The sequence below is a fragment of the Melopsittacus undulatus genome, chromosome 4 (genome assembly GCF_012275295.1).
Source record: "Melopsittacus undulatus isolate bMelUnd1 chromosome 4, bMelUnd1.mat.Z, whole genome shotgun sequence".
In the NCBI taxonomy this organism is placed as follows: Eukaryota; Metazoa; Chordata; class Aves; order Psittaciformes; family Psittaculidae; genus Melopsittacus; species Melopsittacus undulatus.
Window position 1 is genome coordinate 82,818,432 of NC_047530.1, and position 18,362 is coordinate 82,836,793.

At 47.1% G+C, this 18,362-nt stretch overlaps 1 protein-coding gene across 1 annotated transcript in view; it reads left to right on the forward strand.

Annotated features, from left to right (window-relative positions):
• Positions 1 to 13,895, forward strand: part of ITGB5 (integrin subunit beta 5) — a 61,328-nt gene extending 47,433 nt beyond the window's left edge. The window contains exons 11-15 of the mRNA XM_034061397.1: positions 6,810 to 7,032; positions 7,736 to 7,839; positions 11,330 to 11,446; positions 12,605 to 12,771; positions 13,307 to 13,895. Coding sequence (XP_033917288.1) covers positions 6,810 to 7,032; positions 7,736 to 7,839; positions 11,330 to 11,446; positions 12,605 to 12,771; positions 13,307 to 13,402 — 707 coding nt within the window. The 3' untranslated portion in view covers positions 13,403 to 13,895. The remainder of the gene's footprint in view (positions 1 to 6,809; positions 7,033 to 7,735; positions 7,840 to 11,329; positions 11,447 to 12,604; positions 12,772 to 13,306) is intronic.
• Positions 13,896 to 18,362: the final 4,467 nt, after the last annotated feature.

An 18,362-nucleotide genomic window follows, 5' to 3' on the forward strand; every position in this document is an offset into this window, starting at 1 on the left:
TCCAAAAGGCCACGTGTGGCAGGCTCAGCTGAGGCGCTAACATAAGCAAAAGTCAAGAGATCTGTGGAGTGCTGAGCTTACCTAAAAAACAAAGAAAGAAAAAAGGAAGGCTTATTTTAAGCAATGCAGCTTTAGATCTCCTTCAGGAAATGACTCCGCACTGCAGATTTTGGCTTTCTAGTGGGTCATCAGCCCTATCTTGTGATTGCATTTCAGCTTCCCCCCTGCAGCAGAGAGAAGGAAAATGAGGAAAGGCTGGCCAGGGCTGCCACAGGAAATCCGCCTGCCCCTGATCACTTTCAGCTACCTTCATGAGACAGCAGTTTCCAAAGCCTGTTTTCCCTGCCCAGTTCTCGTTTAACCCAGAAGTTCCCAAATGAGTGAGAAACTAGGGGGCTGAGGGCTTTTTCTGTAATGGCAGTGCTGCAACATGGGTGATGCTGGCAGTAATGTGGTGGGGCTTGTGGTACCCAAGCAGCTCAAGCATGTATTTATTCCTTCACATTTGGTTTCATTAGGCTGCTACTCTGGTGCTATTTTTGATGATTGGTGAGCTCAACACTAGCATTGAAGTCAAGACTTATTTAAAGCCTTATCAATTCTTGGACAAACCCATATGCTTCAGGATATACATATCTGTTGAAATTAATACAATGGAAAGATGCACACAGATCCATGGCTTCTGGTGTAAATAACACACAGAAAAGCACTATTTGCTTATTACTAGCCTCTTAGTGCTGGTTTTGTTGTTTCAGTATTGCATTGTGGATAAATGAGCATGGGCAAGCTCTCTTCTGGTGTGAGTGAAGGCAGTCATGGGTGCATTTCAGTTTACACAGAAACCTTAGATCCTTGACATTTGGCTGTCTGTTTATATAGTAACCTCCTTTTCACAAGAGGTTGTTATGTTTGTAGGCTCCAGGACTTGGGGATGTTCCTGCCAACCTGCCACCCCTGTTTTCCCTGTCAGAGTGGTGCGATCTGGGGAATGAATCCTAACTCGTGCCCCCGTATTTAAAATTTCCTGAGCTCTCCATGACTTCTAACGGTGCCAACCATCTGGCAGCAGAACAGTGCCATGAACCTGAGCTGTGCCGCGGGCAGGCTGCCTCACCTTGCCTGGCCTCTGGAAGTGCAGCTCTGGCTGCTTTGAGTCATGGAAAGAGATTAGTGGGAAAGTCAATGATTTATTTGCCTAAGCAGGCACTCTGTCTTGCCGTAGCCTTTTCCCAGATGGAAAGATCTGCGTTTTCTGAGTGTTCAGAGCCTTCTTCCGCTGCCCTCCCTCCTCCCAGTCAAAATGTGCCATTCATGGAGCCTCCTCTGCAGACATCAAGCACTTTTTGCTGAGAAACTGGTCTGGTACTAAACCAATATTCAAGCCGTGCCCTGTGTCAGTAGGGTTTGACCACTTTCTCACATGCAGACCTTTTGGGTGCATCTGTCTCTGGGGAGTATGACGTGTGGTTTCTGCGCTGGGGTTCTCTGGGTGATGGCTACGGTGGCCAGGCCTTATTGAAGGGGTGGTAGCAGGGAGTCTGGAAATTGCTTGCCATAACTCATTTCTCTTAATTGGTTTTCCTGTGGGTTTTTCATGGGTTTTTTTGCTTTATTTTTGGTTTGAGTTTGTTGGTTTTTCTTTTCAAATGTGTTGTTCAAGTAACCAAAAATGACAAAAGCCCAGCATTCCGAAGGTCCTGACCCAAAGCCTGTATGTGAGCACAGAGGCACTAAAGTAACTGCCTTGAATTAATAGGAACAAAATGCACTACGAACTTTCCCTTCCCAAGTGCTCAGAAACCAAGAAATTGGCTTAAAAATACTGAGGATTATATTTTTCTTGTGTGATAGGCACATCAATTTAATTTTCTAGAAGGTGGGGGAAAAAAGGACTGTTGGAGGGGCTTGTTTACAAACCCTTTCTCCCCCTCCATAAAAGCTGGTACCTTTTGGTTTTTATTATTTCTTTCAAAAGAATACTGGTATTTTTACACAGTTCTGTGGTCCCCAGAATTAAGGGCCTTTAGGTAAACCACTTCCTATCCAAAGACATAGTGACAGGGCTTTTAGTGCATTGAATTTCAACCTCTCCATGCAGCAGTGGTCTGTGCAGTTCCTAAAAGGCAAGCAGCTATCTTGGAGGGCAGACAGTCTGTCCCGCCAAGCACTCGGCCACTGTGGGCTCACACTCTGGAGCCTGCTGTCGGGAAGCCTGGGATGAAATCAGGGTCAGAGGCTGGAAGTTTCTGCCCGAAGCTGCTGCCCTGATTCCTGCTCACCAGCAAAAACCCTGCTCGGTGACTGGGGCCGTGGCACACAGTGCTGGTGTTGGGCTGCCAAGCGAGCTTCACACATGCTGGGGTGAGGGCAGAGAGGATTTTCAGCTGTCATCCCATTGGGCAGCTGAGGGGGAGAGTCAGACAGCTGGGGTGAAATGAGGACATCTGGACATCCTGACAGGAGGTGCCTGAGTGACAGTGAGATGTGCTGCCGAGCCGGAGCATGGCAGTGGCATGGGGTTGTATTTCAGAGAGAGGCAGAAGGACCATCTGGGCTGCAGGTCTAGGTCCACCTTCGTGGCCCCTTGGGAAGAGGGTGCCTCCAAGTAGTGGTGCACCCCATGGCTCCTGCCCTGTGGATCCCAGACTACCCCAAACTTAGTCTCTCTGTTTCTGCTTTCCCCCTGCAGAAGCATTGCTTTCTTCTGCTACACCCTCCCAGCATGTTTCTGCAGCCTCCCTAACATGTGTTTCCTGTTAGCACCCCCTTCCCCACCCCCCCCGAAATCAAGAGCTGACTGGAAAGTATGTTATCAAATTCAGAGGGAGCATTTCATTTCCCAGTTAGATCTGGATCTTTTAAACATATATGCTTGTCTTATTTCAAGGATGGGAACAGAAGAAAATACCTCTTGTTATGTTTGGAGAACACAATTGATGTCTTTTGGCTTCACAAAGCAGCTTTAATAGAGAACATACAAACGCAAAAGGCTGAAGGGGGTTGAAGTCCGGGGTATTGTCCTGCACCATGAGACTTCTGGTGCAGAGGTGTGTTGAAACATACCCTCCTTGAAGACTTATTTTCATGTTGGAAATAAAACTAGGAAGTGAAACTAGGTTCATCATCGGCACAGTGATGGAAGGCTTCCTGCAGACATGATCTTACATGGCATACAGACTGCTTAACTACATCAGCACAAAGTGTGACCGTAGGATAGCTGAGACTGCAAATATGCAGCACGTGTTTCTGCAAAGTATGAGTACCAGGTAGCACTATGCACGCTGTAAACCTCAGCTCCAGGTCACCATCATCAAAAGGCTTGCTGCCACACTGCTTCGAGGATCCTCTCAGGTTGTGTCCTGAGGAAGACAATGGAGTGGAATCCCATCTCTGGTACTCAAGATGGACGTTGAGAAATAGGATGACTTTTGCCACAGCCATATGAGGAATAAATGTATCACATTAATCATGTATTTCCAGTCTTCAAGCTGTGTGGGCGGTGGATGGAGACACCAGAAGTGGAGATCATGGCACTTGCAGGACTAGCTACTCTTTCATGTTGATGTGGTGAAGATTGTAACATCTTTGCCATTAAAGGTCAATGTGGAAATTCCCACTCTTGGCACATGCCCCAAGATGAGCTTCAGCCAGTGACTTCTTGCCTGTTGAGCCAGTGTGGCCAAGGCAGAAAACACATATCAACATGTTTTCAAATTTTAAGCTCACACCCCGCACTTAGTCACCCTCCTATAGAGGGTTTTTTCTTCATCCCTTTCAGTAAACAAAAACACTTGCTTTAAGATTATGTTTCTTATTTTTTCCAATAGCAGTGGTTTAATAGGATGCATTATTTGGAAATGGCTGTTTCCTTTCCCCAGGACAGTTGTTCTAGGCTCCATACCCAGCCTGCCAGGGAATTGAAGGGATGGGCCTCCTATTTTATAGCCTCCTATACTGGACTTGCAGTGACAGCTTTAACAATTAAATCATTTTATAGTCCAGAGACATGTTTCTAACAGATTCACATCTTGTGCTAGGCTCTGTGGTGTTCTCGGAGGACTGAGCTAAAGCTGATGATACAGGGACTCTGCTCAAGAGTAGGGGGCGGCTGCCACCTGGATTGAGACCATGGGGCAGTGTGAATGCAATCAGTTCGCTTCTCTTGGCTCTCACAGCTCAAATTCAAGTGTGAGCATATTTACTAGAAGCCATATACATGGATTCCCAATACCAGCTGCTTTGGATTCCTTGAAATAGTGCCCATTTAAGAAAACCACGATTTATAGCTAATTTGGACACATTCAATGCCATGGAGGCACAAAATTCTGTACATGAGGGTCTATTGCCTGAATTAGTTGTGAATAAAAGCCAGCCACCCCATTTGGTTTTCTTGTGAAGCGGAGGGTGCAAGGGGTCCCTGCTCTGCAGCTGCACCCTGAGCAGCAGTGGTGGTGACTGTAGCTGTATCCACAGGCTCAAAAAAAGGAGCTTTGTAGGGAAGAAGCAAACCAAACCTGCTTGTACAGATGTCTAGGGAAAGAGCAAGGCTGTCATTGTGAAGGCAAACAGAGAGAAAGTCTTTTAATCTCCATCAGATGTAGGCAAGGAAAGAGGTCACCTCCAGAGATCATGTAAACATAATCTCCTCTGTCTGGTAATGTTTGAGTTTGCAGGCTGAATCCAAAGCAAATGATGGGAGTGCAAAAGAGGTTGTAGGAGGGCAACTTGTGATGCACTGGAACATGAGATGCCTAGTAAAACAGAAGGTGCTCCAATGACTTGGCAAGTGCTATAGCTTGACAATCCACAGCCGCTCTTGGAGTGATGGGAGAGGCAGGGAGATCAGTGGGTTTGTGCTGATGAAAGGAGCATGCATATAATTTATCCTGTCTGAGGCACTTGAGGCTGTTTCCAGTGGGAAAGCTGAGCTGTAATTAGGTTACTGATGAGCATCGTATACAAACCCTTCAGCTCTATACACTGTGCCTTCAAAAGCATCCCTGCTCCTAGCGACTGACCAAGGAGGAATTCAACCAGTATTTCCAACAAGCTGATGGAGCCTTTCTGAAACCAGATGCTTGGCAGCCAGCCACTCCACTTACCATCACTGAAAGCCTTGAAGCCTGTTGACTCTCTCAGCCAGTCGCTAAACCCATAGCTGCAAGGGGATGCTTCAGTAGAGGAGTGGATCTATTTCTTCATCCATCTCTGCTTTGAGCTGCCCTAAGCTACTCTGTGGGGGAGGTTCAGCTGGTACCAGCAACCTTGATGATACACCTGGGACACAGAGGTCTTGCTTGGACACAGGAGACATTCATTGTTGATTTTTTTTCAGTTATTTTAAGGTTTGAGAGAGTACTTCTTAAGTAAACATCTTAGGAAAGAAGGGTAGGAAAGACCTTATGAAATGGTCAACCTGTTAGGCTTTGTGCTGCTACACCCTGGGCTCAAAACCTCCAAGGAAGCACAGCTCCAACCGCATTTTCCTATCTCTTGATGTAACAGAGGAAAGAATAAATTAATTCATACAAAACACCAGCCAGCCCAGTAAACATGGAAGCCCTTTCAGGAGCTCCCTCTTTTACACTAGTTTGGAGGCTCCGCAGTAATACTGATCTGCAGAGCTCAGGGTCCACAGAGGGCAGGGAAATGTGGAGGAGGAGAAAACTTCATGTCGAGTGGTGTGGCCTGGAGAGGGCTAGGCTGGAAGCAGGGCTTGGGACCCTACTTACTGGTACAGTGGCTCTGCTAGCAAAACCTGTTGCAAGACTGAGCAGAACACTGGCTGCAGTCTGGCTATGCCATCTCCTGTTCATCTCATTGAGCAGTGAGACTACATTGACTGCCACATCCTCTTGTGCCCCGAAGTATTCATCTGCCCAGTGTCATGCCTCTGAGATGGACATATCTGCTTTGAGAATCAGTATTTCAAAAGCTGTTGCCAGATCCCCTTCATCATCCTGGGTACTTTTGCTACTCCAGTGGCTGTGGAAATCATGGTGTTGCACATAACCCTCCTAGTGTAGCTGGAGCCTTCAGGTGGGTACATGAGTGAAGTCAAGTGATGCTTAAGAATCACTCACTGGGGACCAAGTGATAGAGTTTCTGCTAGCCTTCTGCAGAGGTGGATGGTGTAACTCTCTGCAAAGCCCAGTTAGAAGGTGCTGAGCACTGGGGGGGCAGAGGTGGGAAATATTCACTCTGTGGGTAAGAAAAGCTCGTGACAACATGCTGCCAAAACGTGCTTCCAGGTGCTAATGTTTGCTTCATGGTGTCAAGCACTGACTAGGGACAAACCAGAAGGGTGTAAAATGGCACCCTGGAAAGAGGGTATACTTGGTGGCCCTCATCTGGAGAGAGGAAAATAAGAAGGTAGCAAGTTTGACACCTGGCTGGGGCATGCAGTCTCCACCCTAATTGTGTTTGAGGTCTGCAATAGTAGGTGATTGTTCCTTGTGTAGAGTTGAGGTGGAAGTCATCTCACCCAGCTGAGCGCTGCCTGCTCGAAAAGGAGCTGCTCTGTTCTCCCCATAGTCATCATCACTGCTATTACTTCCCAAGAGCAGTTTGTGCCCCTGTCCTGGTCTCCTGTTCCCAGGAAGGAAGAGATGACCATTTGTCTTGAGTTACTACAGAAGAAAGCTGGAGAAGCTGGTAAATAGGTATATTTTGCTGCTAAATGTAGACAATAATTTGATATCTAGGTGTTTACCATCACAGTCTCTTTGTTGCTATGCTATTCAAGGTCTCTATAGCAGCTTTTCGTGCCTGGGATGCTAGTGACACCTCCTCTCTGCTCTTGCCTTCAGGCCATGGAGAGTGTCACTGTGGGGAATGCAAGTGCCATGCAGGTTACATCGGGGACAACTGCAACTGCTCCACCGAGACAGATAGCTGTGTGTCCAGCGATGGGCAGATGTGCAGTGGCAGGGGCAGCTGCATCTGTGGGAAGTGCCAGTGCACCGAGCCAGGGGCTTTTGGAGAGACGTGTGAGAAGTGTCCCACCTGCCCAGGTGTCTGCAGCACTAAAAGGTACTCATGGTGGAGTTCAGAAGGGATGTCTCGCTGGTGGGAAGGGCAGCACTTTGGTTCCTGGGAGACTTTGCAGCTAAGGGGTTACTCCTGCTTCATTAAACAGGAGTGATGAGCCCCAGGCAAGCCTGCTGCAGCTCAAAGCCCACAGTAAGCAACCTGAGAGTATCCCAGGTAGAGAAGCAACAAGTGTTGTTGCCAAGTCCTCATGGAGGTTCATGTCCCTGTTTGTATCCAGTGCTGTCCCACTCTGCAGGAAAGGCTGGCAACCCCAGTTTTGCTGCACTCTCATCTGCAAACGCCTGGGTCCAGAGAGCTGCAAGATGCAGAGGAGGGGAGGATGGGTATGACTGCCTGCCTCATAGCAGCAGAGGTGCCCTGGGCTTCAGCTTCAGTCTGGTGCGGAGCAGCAATGCTGGATGCCTTGATGTCATGCAGGATGGATTTTGCCATAGCTGGTGTGGAGATCCTGACATCCAAAGGGCAAGCAGACCCCAAACCTACCAGCTGCTTTGTACCTTACTGATTCTATTCCTAGAATCTTGAGATGGAGATGCTTGGGCCTGTAGTTGCTTTTACTTTGTAGTGCAGATGTGCATTCTCCAGACCAACACCCAGGAAGTCACTTTCTCAGGGGTGAATCGCTGTGTTTATGTATTTTCCTATGGGTGCTTCATCTTCCTCTCCATGTGTCTTTTTGCAGGGATTGCATTGAATGCAAGTTGTTTAACTCAGGAAGACTGGCTGATAACCAAACCTGCCAAAAGCACTGTAAGGATGAGATCATCACCACTGTGGATGTTCTTGGTAAGTAGGCAGCAGCAGGACTGCAGGCAGTGAGAGCCAGCAGCTGTGGCATTTAGCTCCTCTTAACCAGACCAAGACCCATCTGGAACCTCAGGGTTTTAAAATGTATGTGTATGTAGGATGTATATGTGGTATTTGTGACCCTCCCTGTGGGCTGCAATATACATTGAGGTCAAACCCCTTTGATTCTAAATAACATCTTACCATATCTAACCATTGATGCCAGTACAAGGAGCAAAGACGGTGGGATGAGTTCAGGTGAGAGAAGATTAGATGAGCCGTGGGAAACTGCAAAAGGACAAAGTATCACCCCAAAAAGACGTTCTCTAATCTTCTGAGAATTTGTCTTGGAAGAAGTGAGCTTGTAAGAAAGCAAAGCTGTTTTGAAGACAATGATTTCTGCTTTGGTGGAACTGACTGCTAAAAGCCTCTCTGGCAAGCTCCTCTTCTACCCTTTGTGTTCTCTTCTAGAGGTCTCCCCAAATGTGCATCCCTCAGCAGATGACTTTCACCCCTTCTTTTCAAGCTCCATTCTGGGAGGCCCTAGTTGTTCTTTAGGTGAATAGAGAGGATCCAAACTTATGACAGCTTTAATTGCAATCCTGACCCTAGCCTTAGTGATACCCCTTAGAGAGAGGGATGGAGATCAAGCAGGGATAAATTACTGTCCACATCTGACATTTCCTCCTCTTCCCATAGTTTTTAGAGGTAGGAGTGCTCTACCTTATTTATCCTTTCTCTCCCTCCCAAGCTGCCTGCAAGCAATGTTTTTCCCATCTACTCCTCATGTATCCAGCATCTAGGTTTTGAATTACAACCAGCAGAGTTTCCTGCCTTTCCCTGTGGGAGATTTGCTGTTGTTCTCTCCATCCTTGCTGCAGTTTAACAGGAGTGCATCTATACCAGCACCCTGAGAGAGGTTACAAGGCACTTTGAAATCATACAAAGCTCCTTTCTGATGTCTGGCATGCCTGTGTTTCTTAGGAGCCACCAAATACTGGGGATTAAAGCTCAGTTCTCCTTCCTGGGTGTTGCAGCATTCCTAAAGCCAGCTTTTGTGCTGAGTGCATGCTGGGAGGTGAGGCTCTGCTGTGATTTGCCAACCCCCTACATGGCTTTCAGAGGAAAAACACAGCCAAATTTCTGGTTTAAAACATTTTTGAGAATTATACTTATTCTTCAGATCAGCTACTGCAGTCACATTGCAGGTGGTGCTGAGTTCTTGGGAGCTCAGGGCACCCTACAGCTTGGAGATCAGGGCTGCTAGAGAAAGGGGTAAAGCAAAACGTTTCTAGAGAAAGTACCTGGGAGCTGTGGACTTCTTCACAGGCAGACTCAGCCAAATCCTGGTGCTCAAGTGTTTCTGTGTTATGTAGCACATCTTAGAAGTTCCTGCTGAGAGGCCAGACGCTGATATTTGTCATGGAAGATGTAAGTCTGCATTGTCCTGGCAGTGGAGGATGGGATCTTCTTAAATACCAAGTTGTGATGAACACACCCTGGAAGATCCCAAGGGCCTTTTGGCTCTGGGTATGAAGCAACCAGTGCTTCGAAGCTTTGTAGAGCAGAGGCATCTCTTGGAATCTGAGACCGAATGATGCATTTTGGGAGGCTTATATGACTTGTATTGGACTTTGCAGAATCTCCTTTGGTTCTGCAGTATTACATTTCCATTCTTGATAGTTCTAGAGAGGAGCTTTCAACATGAGGGGAACATGACAGGTTCAGCGCTGAGCTGAACCTGCCAACAGCACAAATTAGTGAACCTGAAAGCACCTCTCTCTTTAGATGTGTGATCTCTCAAACCCAGGAAGATCAACAGAGATAATTGCTATCAAGACTTTATTCACCTGTATCTTTTAGAAGAATAATGGTGAAAGGATGGAATTGAAAGTGGATGGGCCTGGAGGAACTAATATTTGCTGCTCAACTCAGAAGCGCATTAGTCAAGAAACATGGAAGTTTTATCTGTATTAATCTAATTAGTACTTTGCTTTGTAATAGTCAGCACTTCTCCAGCCCTGCATTTGATGTCACTGTATAGGTAGAGCATGTTTTTCCATCCTGAGGTAAGAACAGCTGAGGTTTGTCCACACCAGGAACCTTGTCAGAACTCAACAGAGGGGCAGTCACATCTGGGCTCAGAGCTATTGTAGTGGAGGTTATTAATCTTTCAGCTGAAACCAAGTCAAAGACATTGAAAGGAAAGAGAGACAGGAGAGAGATAAGGGGCTGAACCAGCAGTAGTCATTAGCATGATCGTTTTTCAGCATGACAGACAGGCATGGATATGGGTGCAGTTAGCTATGAGAAGCATTTTCCAGGTGCCTAAGCCAAAGTCACATCTTTGCTGGACAGATAGACTGAATGCCCAAATCCTTTCCTTTAAACTCACAGCCCAAGCAGGCCTACAGAGATGTGCCCCTGCAGAGATACCTGGCATGGCTGGAGGTGTTGCCCGTCTCCCTCCAGGCACTGTCGCTACAATGAGGACACCCCATGAGTGTAGCCATGCAGGGCAGTAGATCTGCTGAAGTCATCCCTGAAGCTAGAGGTGCAAACCTCAGATGTTGGCTTTGATAAAACTTTTTAACAGCTTTTTTGAAGCAGACTTCCTTAGGAAGCATCTTACAGTGACAAGAGCAGTAACAGGCTCTGGTCACAGTATGGTATGCCTGGTCTATCTGGTATGTTAAACAGGCAAACATACAGTGCCCATATGGCCATGGGAATCAGTCTCCTTTCTTGCAACTCCTGCATGTCCACATCCTCCCCTCCAACCAACTCCTTCCTTCTCCTTTCCTCCCTCCCCCTCTCCCCATTTTCCTCTTCTCACTCTTTAAAAACAAATTTCTCAGCTGTTTCTGGAGCTGGAGCCATTCAGCACAGCTGAAGCATGAGCCAGCTGTGGCTGCTGCTGCCGCTGGCCCTGTCTGTGGTCTCAGAGGCTGAGCCTGAGCCCCTCTTTCTCTTCAGCTTCTGTTCTTCAAGAAATGTGGCAAATTAAGATGTCATTAATAGCCAAAGCAGACTTGTGGAAAGGAAGCGGGTGGTGTGTGTGTGTGTGTGAAGTTGCATCTGCTTGCCATGCAGCATTTGCTGAGTGCCACATATTCCCCAGCAGTAAGTCTGGACAGTGCTCAGTCAAGAGTTTGCACAAATCGTGATCAAACGGTTCTGCTTTCCAGGCTTCTTCCCTGTTCCTCCTCTCCCAGGCTCAAGGGAAGCCATGCTCAGCTTGTAGGGGAGAATTGTGCTGATTCTCAATATTAAACCTGCCAACTAAGTCAACCAAAGTGCCATATTGCAGCTTTAGACATATCCATTAGGAAGGGTGACTAGGTCAAAAATCAGGGAAACCCATGCCATTGCCAGTTCTTATGGGAAATTTAGCTTAAAAAAAAGAAATTAGGATACAAGACTTCTGCAGTTGTTAGGACTTTTTTTTTTTTAACAAAATAAAGCTCTGCAACTCTGCATCTCATTCCAGAAACAGATGACCCAAATGCGATTCTCTGCGCTTACCCAGTGAATAACTGCGTTATGAAGTTCACCTACTTGGAGCTTGCCAGTGGGAAATCCAACCTCACCGTCCTCAAAGAGCCAGGTTGGGGGTTTGCTTTTAATAGCACAGGGTGCTCTGGGAGAGGTGGTGGGCTGGGGGGGAGCCTGGAGGTTTGCAGAAAAGTTACTTTCACTGGCTGCATAAAGGCACGCATGGGCAGATGAACTGGGATGATTTAAAGTAACATGGTTTACAGTGCTAAAACCCAGATCCAAATGCTCCCAACTTAGTGAAAAAAGGACTCTTGGAGTGAAATATGCACCTGAGGTGCCAGCATTGCTAGCAAGTGGCTGAAGGGCTTTCTGCCAGCCTGGGATGCTGAAATTAAACCCAGCCTATTTATGTAGCCAAAAGCATGCCATGTACTGGTTTGGTTATACAGCCACTGGGAGAAAAATATCTGAAGGGAGCACCTGATGCTGCTGGTTAAGTCAGGATGTTAGGAAAGCTCCACACTACCTATGGATTTCTGCATTGCCAAAGTGCTAGCTCTGGTTCAGGCAGTGTAAGGGCTGTGTCCCTGCCCCTGTGCCCTGGCTGCTGCAGACAGCTGTGTTTCCCAGTGTTATTTTCGTCATGTGCAATGCAGTTTCCCAAAGCAAACCACACGTGGTGTTGCAGGACAAACTGGCAAGCACCCAGCAGCAGCTTCTTGCTATCTCTTCTGGTCCTCAGAGGCACAGCCCAGTACAGGAAAGACTGAGATACCACATGTTTTATTTAACTGGTGCTGTGGCTTGTACTTAATTGAAAGACCAGTTGATTAGCTGAGAGTGATGTACTTATTTAAAGTGCCTAGAGATCACCTCTGTCCATGTGGGTCAGAAGATGAGCTGACTTTTGCCAGAGGCACCCTAATCCTCTGTGTCCCACATGGGTCACCTGGCATTAAAACCAGGCGTCACTGTTGGATGGTAGCACTGCAGCACTGCTCTTCCCCGAAGCACTGTGTGACATCCCAGTGACATCCATGAGAGCTATGCCTTGACCTGCCTCTAGCCAGGAATTTATTTAATTAAAAAACATCCTCTTGGTTTCAGAGAGGACTGTTGCTTCTTTTGATGTGGTCACTGCTGCTACGGCTGCCCTGAGGTCGTTTGCTCAGTGGCTGCCATCCTTACATCCAGGTCCTTACATCCTGGTATTCTGATCCAGAATACACTTGCACCAGGGCTATTTACCTCTTCCCCTTGTTACCAGCATGCAGCTCAGCCCCCAGCACCGTGACGATTGTGCTGGCAGTGATCGGCAGTGTGGTCCTGGTCGGCATCATCCTGTTGGCGCTCTGGAAACTGCTCGTCACCATTCATGACAGGCGGGAGTTCGACCGATTCCAGAGTGAACGTTCCCGGGCCAGATACGAAATGGTGAGCCCAGGGTAGGAGTGTTGCTGGTGTACCAGAGGGCTCCTGGGGTGCACCAGCAGCAAACAGCTCTGCAGGGATGGAGGATGGTGACAGGTGTGGGGAATGTGGGTGCTCATACCCTGCAGGGTCTGGCATGTTGCACTGCCCTTCCCCTTGGCAAGTTACAAATACTCTGCAAAATTATGCTCAGCCTTTGGTTTTGTCAGGTATTTCCCAGCAGTACTGAAGGGCTGAGGGAGGTAAGGGGAGCAGGGACCAGACTCCAACTGATGACAGCCAGGCTGGTCTGGGCTATGATGGAGCCCTTCTGGGAGATATGAGGTGGGGTTTGCAGCATGTGAGGTATTACCTGTGCCTGCAGACAGGACAGAAGGCAGGTCTGACAGGCAAACTACGGAAAAACAGTACTGCTTTTGGATCTGAATGCACATTTCAGTCAAATTAACTGCAAATGAAGGGGGGGTTAGATACATTTTAACCAAGTATGGAATTTGTTACTCATCTTTGTTCTTTTTGTCTGCTTATTTCTCCAAAGGCATCCAATCCTCTCTACCGAAAACCTATTTCGACACATAATGTAGAGCTCACATTCAACAAGCTCAACAAGTCTTACAACGGTACAGTTGACTGATGGGGTCTTGGTGCCCAAGACTGCTGAGGACAGTTGCTTGACTGTACGTGCTGCTTCCCCACTTGAAGACGGGATCCTCTTCAGGGTGGAGAATCCCTTATGACAGGACTGGTCGATGACCAGAGCCTGTTATTTGCACAGTAAGGAGAAAAGTCTGGTTCATTCTGGAGGCACAGACGCAAAGGCAGGCTCCCCACCTGTGCTGATGGACTCCGAGCCACGTACGACTCCATACCCCAGCTTTCTGGATATATTAAACCTGCCAACTAAGTCAACCAAGTGCCATATTGCAGCTTTAGACATATCCCTTTAGAAAGGATGACTAGGACAAAAATCAGGGGAACCCATGCCATTGCAAGTTGTTAGGGGGAAATTAGCTTAAAAAGAAGAGGGGTTTGGAAGCATTTGTGTAAGAAATTAGGATACAGGAGTTCTGCAGTCTTTAGGAATTTTTTTATATAAAAAACAAAATAAAACTATTGTGCATATATGATGCTGTAAGTAGAATTCATTGTTTCTTTCCTAAGCTTCCCACCAAAACTGAGGCTTGCTCCTGCAAGCAACGGTAGTGCTGCCTGATTGTTTTATTAATAGAGCCTTATCAGTCAAAGCATGGCTATAAAAATAGGAGATGGAGCCGCAGTGACTGCTGCAGAAGGTATGTTGATTTAATACCCTGGTGTTGACCCAGGATTGGGAGTGCCAGAAGGAGCTCCTGCTCTGTGCCGGAGGTGTTAAACAGACAGGAAGCTGGTGCAAGCCCAAGGGAAACTGGAGTTTAGGCTGAGGAAACTAAATGAAACACCATTCCTTGGGGTGGGCAAGGAAGTGTCTGGTCTGGGTGCTTGCAGAAGGGCAGCTGGAAGCACACAGCACCTCATCCAGACCTCTGACTTTTTACCAGAAGACTATTGCTGTGGGTTGGAGCCCAGCTGGAAAAGCAGGGAAGCCCTCAGCTTTTGGCTGCAATGGGAGCTGGACAAAACCCAGTGTTGTTGCTTCACAGCACACATTCTGCTTTGGTTTGTTGGGTTTTTTCCCCCCCAAAACTGTTCCCCCAGCCACATCTGTTTTGCTCTGGAGCTGGAGTTTGGGTTGCCCTGGCTGACAGCTGCAGTTTTAGATCTACACAGTCTGCAGTGAGGCTGCAGCCACCAGCAGGAGAGAGAAGCTAGAGCAATTGCTACTGCTGCTCTTTATTTTTTCCCTTTATTTGTTTTTTTTTTCTTGTCTCTTTGCCCTGAACAGATCATGCAATGCTCAGCTGAAGGAAGCTTGCCAGGGAAAAGCAAAAACAAATGGTGCTCATTGTTTTGACTTGCTCTTCTCATTGGAAAAGGGCCATGGGCTCATCCTTCCGGGTTTTTTTTTACTTTATTTGGTTTTGCCTCTATAAACAGAAGCTCTTATTTGCTCAGTATAAACAGCTCTCCTTCAAGAACTTTATGGTCCCCCCTGCTCCTACCAGCAGCACTGAAGAAATGCAGCAGACCACACTAAAAATAGCTCAAACTCTGGAGTAGTTTAGGAGCACAGCAAGTGGCACATCAGCAACATTGGCACTGATCAGGTTGGGGTAAACACCCCAAAACCCAGACGAAATGAAGCCTGTACTTTGTCTTCCCACTTGATTCTACTAAATCTGCCCTAGCAGGGGAGGAGGGTGTATTTCCTACACTATATTGAAGTACAGGCTAAAGTCTGCAGGCTGAGATGTTGTGTATCGAATACCTGGGAAGGAACATCCATGGGGCACATTCAGTTTTTGTGACCATCCCACTGCTAGTACCCCGCTGGGAAGGTAGATTTCATTGCTATCACAAAAGAAATAATAGTAAACAGTCAAAACATAATCAGCACAAGTAAACAGAACAAGTTTGACTTGGTAGAAGTGACTGCTTCATACAAGCTGTACTGGCCTAGCATGGAAAGGGGGAGCAGGAAGGAAAGTGGAGGGAAAAGAAGGCCAGCAATGTTTCAAACCAGCTTTGCCACCCAAAGCAGCAATCTCTGAACACAGCTTTGCTGCTCTTAATTCATAAGGGACCAAGCAGTTTGAAAATAAAACCACTCCTTTGCTTTATTTCCTTGCATTCTGAAAAGAAAGGGACAGGCAGTGCCTCCCTGCCACCCTTTCCCTTGCAGATTACCATTCTGCCATGACACTTCCCAGCACGCAGGGTTAGTGCTGCGAGACCAGGACAATCACAGGCCAGGCACCCAAGTCAGCATGTAAAGAGACAGGAATCAGGTTGATGCCGTCAGTGGAGAGCATCCTGCTGCACGTGGTGCTGGGCCAGGAAGCTTCTCCACAAGTTGCTTCTAAAGAAAAAAAGAGGAAGTGACGCTAAGAGCAAGAAGGCTTTGCTTTACTGTGTAAGCAGATCTGCGTTTACCCTTGCAATATTAGTGCCAAGCACAGTCATGGGAATGGTGTATTTCAGTCAGCAGCAGTTCATTTGTGTCTCTAAATAGAGGCAGCTTGACCACAGCTAGCATTCCTGAATGAAAACTCCATCAGAAGGCATCAGTGGGTCACATGTGATGGAAAAATGTCCGTGCTTTGTCTGGCCAAGCTGGAATCCGGATGCCATTGCAACATCAACTCCTCCTGTTTCCCCAGCCACAGCTGGCGGCTGCTGCTGCATGGCCACTGGGAGTGGGGTTTGCCAGCATGTTTTCCCTCTGCTGCTGGTGTTTGTGGGGGAGAAAGCATCACATTGTGCCTTGGGAAAATTCGAGACCAATGGCAGCATTATTTGTTTTGTTGGTTGTGGAGGTACACTGTAACCCTTTGCTGTAATACAGAGTGAGGCATGCCCTCTTTGTATCCCATTTGCCCCTTATGGCGGAGTGAGAAGGTGCTCAATAGCTGAAGGCAAAGACCAAGCTCTTGAAGATGAATGCCCCACATTCCTGAGCCTGTTTAACCTTGTGTTTCTCCAGCCACGTGGAAAGTGAATGATGTAGTGTTTTGAGTAAGGGTCACCAAGATGCCTGGCAGGTAATACCAGAGGAGGTAAGTGACTCCATCTGCAGCCCAGTAGCATCTCCTGGCCCTCATATCCCAGTATCAACTCCATATCAGAACACATGTTGAACTGGAATTGACTTTTGTTCCTCCACTTCGTATTCACTGCCAGCTTACCAAAAGCCAAACAAAACAATACAGCAGGGACATGGGGGTTTATTTAATCCTGTCCCTTTCTCCATGCCCACTATTTAGTGCTGGTGTCCACTGGACTCTGCCCAACAGACACTTCTCCAATTGGCTCTCATGACCCAGAAGGGTTACCCAGCCTGGGGGGTGGACAAAGACTGTAAGCATGGGTTCACAGAACTCCAGTATACACAAGGACACGGAGGCTTTATTTCCTAAATTAATCCATTGCATTTTACTACAGGTCACCTCTATCAAGGCAAATACACTTACGATTAACAAAACAAGTATAGCTACACTACAAACTACTACCAAAATGCTGTCATGGTTTAACCCCAGATGGCAACTAAGCCCCACTCAGCCACTGTCTCACTCCCCCTCAATGGGATGGCAGAGAGAATCAGACAGGTAAAAGTGAGAAAACTCATGTGTTGAGATAAAAACAGGTTAATAGGTAAAGCAAAAGCTCCGTACTAGCTACTAAGAAGAAAATTAACTCTATTCCAGCCAAAGCCAGCACAAGTGAATATATATAAGATGACAGCAGCAGAAATCAATATTAGCAGCAGTGAATAGCTGTATAGTAGTAGCAAGTATATATTTAAATTTTACAAGTTATTAACAGAATTACCACTAGTGAAGCAGTGATTATACTTATCAGTAATTATTATTTCAGAAATAGCCTCAAGTTGCAGCAAGAGAGGTTTTGATGGAGTATTAGGAAATTGGTTTTCACCAAAAGGGTTATCAGGCATTGGAACAGGATGTTCAAGGAAGTGATGGAGTCACAATCCCTGGAGGCAATTAAAAGATGTGTAGATGTGGCACTTGGGTTCGTGGTTTAGAGATGGACTTCCCCTTCTTGAAAATGAGGGTTATATTTCCCTTTTTCCAGTCATCAGGAACTTCACCTGACTGCCATGATTTTTCAAATATGATGGCCAGTGGCTTAGCAACTTCATTCACCAGCTCCTTCAGGACCTGTGGATGGATTTCATCAGGTTCCATGGACTTGTGCACGTTCAGGTTCTTAAGATGGTCTTGAACCAGATCCTCTCCTACAGTGGGCCCAAGGTCTTCATTCTCACAGTCTCTGCGTCTGCCTTCCAAGACTTGGGTGGTGTGGTCAGAGCCTTTGCCAGTGAAGACTGAGGCAAAGAAGTCATTGAGAACCTCAGCCTTCTCCAAATCCAGGGTAGCCAGTTCTCCCGATAGCTTCCAGAGAGGGCTCATATTGTCTCTAGTCTGTCTTTTATTTGCAATGTACCTATGGAATCCCTTCCTGTTCTCTTTCACATCCCTTGCCAGATTTAATTCTAACTGGGCCTTAGCTTTCCTAACCTTGTCCCTAGCTTCCCAGACAACATCCCTGTATTCTTCCCAGGCCACCTGTCCTTGCTTCCACCTTCTATAAGCCTCTTTTTTCCCTCTAAGTTTCCTCAGCAGCTTCTTATCCATCCAAGGAGGTCTCCTGGCCCTCCTGCTGCACTTCCTTCTAGTTGGGATGCAACACTCCTGAGCTTGTAGCAGGTGAGCGTTGAATATCAGCCAAAAGTCTTGGGCCCCCCTGCCCTCTAGGGCTATATCACATGGAACCTTAGAAGGCAGGTTCCTGAAGAGGCCAAAGTCTGCTCTCTTGCAGTCCAGGGCAGTGAGCTTACTGCACGCTCTTCTCACTGTCCTGAGGATCTCGAATTCAACCATATCATGATCACTGCAACCAAGTCTGCGCTGGAGCATCACATTTCCAATGAGCCCATCCCTGTTGGTGAGCATGAGGTCAAGCACAGCACCTCTCCT